General features: G+C 34.6%; 1 protein-coding gene across 1 annotated transcript; it reads right to left on the reverse strand.

Annotated features, from left to right (window-relative positions):
- Nucleotides 1-4,585: 4,585 nt before the first annotated feature.
- On the reverse strand, nt 4,586-9,039 carry LOC145681614 (uncharacterized). Its single transcript, XM_081753236.1, has 2 exons — nt 8,598-9,039; nt 4,586-4,881 (listed from the first exon to the last, which is right to left on the reverse strand). The coding sequence occupies exons 1-2, from the start codon at nt 9,037-9,039 to the stop codon at nt 4,586-4,588; spliced, it is 738 nt and encodes a 245-aa protein (XP_081609362.1).
- Between the last annotated feature and the right edge of the window lie 744 nt (nt 9,040-9,783).

Here is a 9,783-nt window from a genome sequence, read left to right on the forward strand (position 1 = left end):
CTGTAAGGGTAACTCTAGTCGGATCGGCGTAGCTTGGTCTCACTACAACATTGTTGGCTTCCTTCCATTTCCGTTTGACCACAGGCTGGAACTCTAATCGCCATAAGTGCCGATATGACGACATCGGGTGTGCTCAGGGCTATCCATGAGACGAGACGAGCAGGTCTTATCCAATAGGAGCACACTTTTTGAAACAAGACATTACTTTCACAACGCCTCTACGAGACCAGGTAGCTTCAATTTTTGTCGTGTAGGTATTCAGTTACTTTAAGTTAAAATAAGGGAATTGTTAGCTGAAGAGTTGATGGGTAGAAACCCAACTGATCCTAATAAGTGGTGCATTTAGAAATATTGTAATTTTAGATAATTTGTAACTTAAACCTACTTTAACTGGACAGAATAGTAGCAAGTTAATATAACTTAACTGTTAACTTGTTCCTTAACACTTGACTGTTCTTCCACTCATTCTCAATTCTTATATACTTCCATTCCCCATTCTTGCGGACTAATAATAAAACTACTAACAATTTGTTACAGCGTACATTAAGTTATACAAGAACGTAATGAATTTTAGAAAATGTGTCATGGATTTCTAAAAGAAATCGGAGGGAAAATGTATTACTTTATTTGTTTCTTGTACTTTATGTATAAAATATGATCGGGAAGCCCCAACGATAATGTACGACATATTAAGCCAAAATCGAAACACAGGCACAATTAATGAAAATTATCGTGCAACACATCCTTGAAATTCAGGGAGGATTCACATTTTTATTCTTGGCAGATTTTAAACCCAATTTGCTGGGATATTCACCAAGTCATAAAGAAAATCTGCAATAAGCTTTGTCACAATAGAATAATTTTTCCTTTGTTTACATTAGAAAATCGTTTTGCATGTTTTGTATACGTATAAACTTGCAAATTGCGGTGAGTTTTACTTCCTTTTTACCCCTTTTGTATTTGATGGATTGCAACTACAAACAACAAGGTTATTTCGACAAGCAGAATAATGGAACATACCAAGTTTCATCAAAATGGGATAAGTTTTACGAGAGTTATCGTGGAGCAGACGAACAGACATATAGAGGTTAATCGCGTTGATTAGGAGAAACTTCACTATGCTCGCTTCACTTATACTTCACGATTTTAGTATTGTCCTTCATTTTACGACAACTTGATATTATCCGAGGCTAGTCAGATAAACATTAGCTCGGATAATCAGGGCTTTAGTGTAGTGCTTTTTTCTGACTTCTCACAAATTACATCACTAAAAAGGAATTCTTTCGTACTCTTGAAGAGACTGCTACCTTTGAGATATAATGTATTGGCAGCGTAACATAGGTGGCACAAGTACCGTAGTTCAATGTATGTTCGAGTGAAATCCATTGAATCAACAGTGAACACAGCGATGACAGAGCGTTTCAAAAGTGGTATCAGCTCATTTGAGTTGGAAGAGAATATCGAAATTCTATCTTTTTAATTGAACATAACCTCATCAGTATTTTACTATCAAAATATAACAGAAGTTTAGACTTAGAAAACTTCATCTAAGTTTAAGGGTCTTTGCTATGCTCTCCATTTCTTTTGTTTTCCCAAATAACACAAAAGAATTAAGAATATCAAAAATCCAAACAGTGTATCAGGTAGTATCTGTAAAATGCACTTAACTCTTTCATGACCAAAAAATTGTAGGAAAGATTAAAATTATTTATAAAGTTATGTGGGCCAAAGCTGACGTGTAGATTCCAAAAAATTTCATAGCGAGCTTATTACCGGTTAGGTTCTGCGATAAATATCTTTCCCTCGTCAATAAGGCAAGCTTTTAAACAAGTAGCTCTACCTATGAGTAGCTTACCAATGTTATATTTGTTATGCCGATAGTAGAATTTTTTATATACTTAATAAATCCATAGGTAGTTTAGTTAGTAAAAATATACAAAACCAGAGGCTGAGTTTATAAAGCAACTTATTTTTATATTAATTGATATTAAAGCCCATTTAAATAGTTCATGTATCTTCAACACCCAGCAGACAAAAATTAAGACGTTTTAAATGTTCCAATACGAGTTTAGGACAGTTTAGGACAGTTGGGCAAATATGTTTCTTGATCGTAATGGAGTTAATTAAACTAATTGTTGTTTCCAATACATTTCATATAGTGCAGAATTTTCTGTACTCGAAAAATTATAAATTGAATATCCAGTTGTCTGGTTTACAAGAAGAGATATGGAAAGAATTTCTACTTTATATAACAACATTTTGGAACCAATATCTAATTTACTTTTTCGATTTTTTTAAATATTCATAATCATTTTCGATTTTTCAGCAAAAAATTCAAGAATGTTTACAGAGTGAACACAGTAAGGGCACAATTTGTTTTAATTAGATAAAGAGTTCAACTTTCCTATGAAAAAGATAAAAAGTTAAATTTTATTCTAATGAAGTACTTATAAATACGAAAATCCTGTAGATTGCGTAATTACAACATACTGAGAAGTCGATGTGTTAGAATGGTATATAGGAATAAGCATAATCTAATTTTAAATAGCAGTGAACACATCATTATCATAAGTATTGTGCTCTTATTAGTAAGTCACTTGCCGAACTGAGAAGCTTGCATGCTCCACGGTCCTCCGCTAACCTTTTTGTCCTCACGTATGATCTTAGTCCATTAATTATAGCCTTCCCTCCCTTTCTTACCACCATACACTCTAGCACGTCGCTCATGATAAAATTTCTTCTTAAGCCCTATCCTTAGCCATTTTCTCTTCCTCTTCTTAATAATATCTAAAAGTGTTCTTTTCTCACCCACCATTTCCAACACTCTCTCATTCGTTTTCCGCTCAACCCAACTAATTCTTTCCATTCTTCTCCACACCCACATTTCGAAGGCTTCCAGTCGTTTTTAATCACTTTTGCGGAATGTCCATGTTTCCTCCCCATACAGTACAACACTCACACAAAGCATTTTATGAGTCTTTCTCAACTCTTCATTCAAGTGAACACGTAGTACGCAGCAATTTATTTCAGGAGGCATCCAAAGCTTTTGGGTGTTCATGGCTCAATATGTGGCTTAATTACATTAAAATTTGTAGCATCACCCCTAATTATAATACATTTACAGAAAAATTTAGATTTCAGTAAACTTCAAACCTCCAGGTCCCACCGCTTTCTTACTTCCCTGCCAGTAAAGAAGTGTGTTCGTGTACTACTGATGTTTATAATATCAGAAGGGTTGTCCATTCACAGCATATTCGTAAAAATAATTATATTAAAGATTCAGCTGATTTATTAAAACATTATATGTATAAAATTGTTTTATTTTTTATTTTCATTTACATATATAAATAACAAATAATAAATAAGTCGTAGTTACAGTCTCATGTTCTTCATTGTTTGCAGTAAATCAACTACCTGTAGTATTTTTCTCCTGATTTCAATTTCTTCTTGAACCTGAAAAAATCATAAGTTTAAATATAATAACGTCCTTTGCTAAGCTATGATAATGCTTGTACCAAACAGTGAATTATATTTTTTTTTCTCTAAGTAATCTGATTTTGTGTGTTTCTAAATATTTGAAACATGTGATTGATAGTGAGTACATAGATTTGAACACATTTAGTTACTGTTGATAATCTCGGCAACAAATGGAAATGGATTTTAGATGTTAGTTCTTGTCAGTGCACTAATTTTGGGTTATCTATTTTATGAAACATATGATCAGTGCACGAAACGTGGAGTTAGTAAAAAAATGCCTAGAGTAAATACGACAATTCTAGAGACAGTACACAAGCCTAGGGTTTGAGACTAGAGTGAATACACGATTACTAGGGTCAATACATGAAGCCAAAGCTTAGTGCTCAAAGCCTATTGCCAGTACACGAAGTCTACGCTTGATGCTGGAAGCTTAGGGTCAGTATATGAAACCTAAGCTTAGTGCTCGAAGCTCAGGGTCAGTACAAGAAGAAGCTTAAGTTTGGTGCTCGTAGCCTAGCGTCAGTGCACGAAGCCTAGGGTAGTTACTAAACCTAGGATTAATCTACGAAATTTCCATGTCTGTCATCCTGAGATAATCTCTTCTTGTTAACTTAGAAAATATTCTCGTTTATATCGTCCATCATCTGAGGTTAACTTTTCCCATTCCTCCTGTTACCTTTTACTATACCACCTACTACATTGAGCAAAATATGATTCCTTTTCAACAGGATCCACCCAGTTTGGTTTCCTCTCCTATCCTTACATCCAATATTGATTTGTGTTCATTGTGTATAAGCCCATTACTTGATAGAGCAATATTTCTCGACTATTAGTCTGCTAGCTTCTATCACTATGTGAAATCAATTTACAAGTCAGCCTAGTTAAGCGCGGTGTATATATGCGAGCGTAATGAGATATATAGATTTAAATGAGATCGAAATACTAGTGGTGCATTCTCCCACCGGGAATAAAACCTGAGACATCGTGCATCAAAAGCCCGCATTCTAATCTGTAAAATCAGTGAGGATAACTCTTAGTTCATAGAGATTTCTCTCTAACTATGAATATTGCAACGTTTATACTAGGTTAAATTAAGTTACATTCTCACCTATTGTGTGGCAGCAGGAGGCGAAACTAATGGCTTCTGAGAAACTAAGAAGCTTTTCTCCATTGCGCCTCCATAACCAAATCGGTCCAAGGATCCATAATAACCCTGGTTGATACTGTTGGCATTTCCAAGTTTAGAAAGACCGTTAAGACCTGCCAGAATTAAGGCAATAGTTCCGACTAATACGCCTTTAAAAGCCAAGAATTTTACTGCAATCAATCCAACTGTACTGAGAAGGGTGGAGAAACCTTGCATCATCATGAGGGATAGGGCCAGAAAGCGTTTCTTCTTACCACCTGCAAAATTAAAAAAAAATTATACTTGTAAAATATTATTGTAATTCGTAGACTGAGAAAGTAATAAGAGTACCAGTATTAGAATGTGCATAAAGTGAAAATTGTAGTATTTTACCTATCCTTCATTCTTCATTCACAAACATTAGTGAGTTGGATGAATATTTGAAAGCAGAAAACATAATCATTTAGTTTCGTTTTTGTGTTGTATTTTATCCTGAGCTATATACTAACCTGCTAATTGTAGCAGTACTGCGGGTAGTCTATCAAGCCAGGATGTTATAAATAATTTCTTCCTTAGTAATAAATAGAAAACGGATTTTTAATTGTCCATATTTTGGGATGAACTGGGTGGGATCACATACAGGCCCGTATCCACGGGGGGGGGGGCAAGAGGGGGCCGGGCCCCCCTAAATTTTTGGGCTGGCTACGGGCCTGATCACATATATCAACGAAATCGATTCCTAACTCTTGAGCTTCTACATTCTGACCTAAAATGATAGTAGTTCTAGAGATTTTTTTGTCTTCCGTACTGACGCACTTGTAAACAAAGTAATTATATAAAGAACATTTTGATAAATCGGAAAAATTAAATCTTTGAGTTTTACGTCTCACGATTATGCCGGATAGGTTAAAGGAGACGGTAAAGATGTGAAACGAATGAAATGGTGGAATGAACAAAGTGGGAGGAAGGGGAAGAATCCCGAGGAAACCCACGCACGCGGCGTTTGTCCACCACAAAGTTTAGTTGGCGCGAGCTGGGATCGAACCAAGGACCCCATTTACCAGAGGTCAACGCTCTACCACTGAGCCACCGTGGCCCCTTGATAAATCAAACTTTAGTTATAGCAAGTTACCGGTATTAATAATAAAGAGTAGATGAGTATATTTCTTTATACCAATCAAAGCACCCGCCAAGTGAACTTTGTGGTGGACAAACACCGTGTGCGTGGGTTTTCTCGTTTCCTCCCACTTTCTTCATTCCACCATTTTATTCATTACTCATCATCACCGTCTCCTTTAGCCTAACCGTCATAACCGTGGGACATAAAACTCAAAAATTTCATTTCATTTCATTTTTCTTTATACCAAAGCTTTTTAGTTATTATTAAGAATTTTACGTTCATTATTTTGATGAATTATGAAGAGTGGACATGGCCTCCTCATAAATCTATTAATTAACGGAAAATAATAATATTTTCTCAAATATTTCTATTATTTTTCTGGAAAAATAATTCACATATAGTTGAATATTCGTTAGTAGAAATTTTTAAGATGTGTCTAAAACTTACTAACCAAAAGTTATAGCTGTATTGCCAGGGCGTCTCGGAGATCTTCTTTAATGGAACATCGAACTAAAACAATACTTCTATTTGAACTGTTATCATTTGGACATTCTTACTAATATTAAGGTTAAAATGATATATTTGAGATGTCTACAGCAAAAGACATTAATAAATGACAGAATACACCCCCTCCCCAAAGGTCATCCATCACGAAGGACGGTCACCCGTCCAATATCTCTACTACCACCGCCATGTTCATGGGTCTCTCGTAATATCTATTTACCATCACCTTTTTCATGGATCCACTCTACCAATGATCATACATTGCTTCTATCATGTAATAAAATACAAAATTTAGACTGTTTAGTTAGTATTATTTTAAACTACTCTTATATTGACACTTTAGTCTTTCAAACATAATTTTCTTTAATTGTTAAAAATAAATATTTCTGTATTTTTAGAGAATTAGAAAGAAAATCGTTAGACGGTAAGTTATTATATCAATACAATCTGGCATCATACTCAACTTAAGTATTCCAATATAAAGAATAAGAAAAATCACTATACACTATATGGCCATTTGAATGAAAATGGAGACGCAAAAGGTTCAACAGAATGTATCTTGTTGAAAATGTTTGAAGGCTAGGAATCTAAAATGAATAATCACAGAAACCCTCGTGTAAGTTGACGTTTAGATATAGATGAATATTGTGAGTTGATTTTGAGCTTAACGTCCCGTTCAGCAGCGAGGCTATATGAAATGTGGACTTACTGATTAACGTGGAATCCGAAGCACATGAGCTCCTGTCGGAATCGAACCCGGATCTCCCACGCCAAAGGCGCGTACGCTAACCGCTTAGTCACGAGGGAGCTCTAGATAAATATTAAAATTATATATTTATTATATCCAGGTTGATGTTGATTGATTTGTACTGTATTTATTACGTCCTTTTGCCAGCACCTATAGTTAAGATTTATAGTTTAAGGTGAGATTTGAACCGCTTTAATGCGCTCAATGCTTCCCTACAGGAAATCGAACCGAGATTTCGTATGCCAAAGACATAAGCTAACGATAAGAATTATCAACACTGAGAAAATATTTTCGAACTTTCAGAACTTAGCTAATTAAGATATTCATATTTTACGTGTTTAAGATTGAGTAAGGTTATAAGTAAGGTAAGGCAAGTTTCTTTGCAATGGTTTCACCTTGTAATTGACGTGTTCCCAATAGCCCCTCTTCAATCAGCCTTTAATAGTCTTACACTTTCAGTAATTGTCTATGTCCTTCGGTCTGTACGACATAACCGTCTGAAACTATGATTTTTTTTACTGAATATTTTTGGCATCACTATAACAATAAACGGCTAACATGTCAGTCTGTGCGAAACGCTAAACTTCTAACAATCAACAATCACGCTTATATATGTTGCTATTTGTGCTATTACTTGCCTGTCTGCCACTAATAAATGACGCTATCTGCAACATCGTTTGCCTGCCTGATGTTAATAGATGTCACTTATAGGCTACCGCTTGCCTGCTTGACGCTAACAGATATTGCTATCTTCACGATCGCTTTCCTGCCTCACGCTCATAGATGTTACTACGTGCCTGACGCTAGCAGATGTTGCTATCTGTGTCATACTTCCTTGCTTGATGCTAATAGATGTTGCTACCTGTTCCATTGTTTGCCTGCCTGATGCTAATAGATGTTACTATATGCCTATCGTTTGCCTATCTGACGCCAACAGATGTTGTACCTGCACCATAACTTCTCTGCCTGACGCTAACAGATGTTACTATATGCATTATGCTAACAGATGTTGCTATCTGCGTCATCGCTTGCTTGCCTGATGCTAATAGACGTTGCTACCTGCGACATTGCTTGCCTGCCTGTCTCTGATAGATGTTGCTATTTGCCTATCACCTGCCTGTGGCTACGCTAATAAATATCGCTATCTGCGCTAACATTTGTAAACCAACATAATATTGTATAGCCTAGTCCTTGAGTAACTGCATATATATGACATGGTGTTCGATGTGGTGGGCAATAACAATACGTAAATAAATTCGTTAAATGTAATCAATTAGGACTTTGAATTAAGCACGTTTTTAGCTTAGCGGACCAAATGGTCGGGTGGTACGACTATTCACTTTAACTACAAGGTAAGGTAAGATAAGGCAAGGTAATGTATTAATGACAACATGAACTCACATATTGTAAGCCAAGTTATAAACTCGCTTATTATAAAATATTGTTATAAATAAGTGAGTGGACAATCAGACTATTTTTTTCGAGCCAACTTCAAACGCTAAATATCAAATGTAGATGTTTATATATATATATATATATATATATATATATATATATATATATATATATATATATATATATATATATATATATATATATATATATTTAAAAAATCTACTTACGCCCTTCTTCTACACTGTTGTCAGCTTCGAACGAGAAATCAACGAATGCGTTGTTCTTGAGACCCCTGGACACCACTAAGTTAGCTCCATCAACTACGTTGAATTTCAAAGACAGATCTTTCATCATGTTAGGGATGGAGTTAAACAACAAATGTCCCCAATGTTTGTCCACAAGTGCTCTCACAGCTTCCTCACGTCTGTTGTCATCACCAGAATATTCTATCTTCACTCCACTTACTACTTCTAGAGACCTCATTTTCAATAAATGGTACAAGTTAGACAAACTTCTCAATTTCATACACTTAAAATCCAAGTCTTCCACACAGTCAAGAAAACTCTTTTCGGAAACATCACTTGCCGACCTGTGTTCGACTTTGGCAGTCGCAATTGTTGTAATAAGTAAAAGCGTTGCAAATGATAGTTGAGATTTCATAGAAGCCATTGTTACCTTTGACTGTAGACAAACAAATGATATTTTGACTCAGAACTGTACCACCTTTTATAAGAAACATCAGTTTCAGTTTCTCTTCTTGTTTTCATTAAGAACACCATTTGAATAGGAAAATATAATTAAATGGCTAATTTTAATGCAAGCTTAATCATAAAAATTTATGATCGTTTAGTGAAAACATTTACCGTATGAGGCTCATAAACAAATGATAACATTAATATTGTTTACTTAAATATAATATTTAAATATGAAAAAAATGTTTACAGAGAAAAAGTTCATAATTTTATTCTTATTCGTACTTATAATGTATGTATATTTTGTTTTGATATAGCACTTTATGATATTTAACTCTCACTTTTTTATTATCATTCCTATGACTGTCTAACTGACAGAAAAATGTAGATTTCTTTTTTTAAAAATTAAGAATTCTTTTTTTTCTAGGTCAATGGTTATATTTATTATTTTGCACTCAATGTACTTGAGTTTTCTCTTGAATATAATTTCTTTTTGGACAACAACACATTAAAAATAGAAGAATAAATTTAATAGTTAATTGAGGCAGGTTAAGGTAAAAAATATGTGAATAATTTTTATGTCGTGTTTCTTTCGTTATAATAGCCATGTTATTATGAATTTTCTATTGTCTGACCATTTACAAATGTCTAGGAATGGACTTCCGTTTTGAGTGTCTCTCCCGATTTTAAACAGTGGTAATGTGGCCTTCCTCTTCGATAT

The sequence above is a fragment of the Thermobia domestica genome, chromosome 1 (assembly GCF_964235325.1).
Source record: "Thermobia domestica chromosome 1, izTheDome1.hap1.1, whole genome shotgun sequence".
Lineage (NCBI taxonomy): Eukaryota > Metazoa > Arthropoda > Insecta > Zygentoma > Lepismatidae > Thermobia > Thermobia domestica.

Excerpts from the sequence above, each read along its gene's own strand:
- LOC145681614 (XM_081753236.1), bottom strand. The coding sequence starts at position 9,039 with ATGGCTTCTATGAAATCTCAACTATCATTTGCAACGCTTTTACTTATT. Across the intron at positions 4,882-8,597 it reads CAACAGTGTAGAAGAAGGGC|GTGGTAAGAAGAAACGCTTT; the intron begins GTAAGTAGATTT and ends TTAATTTTGCAG.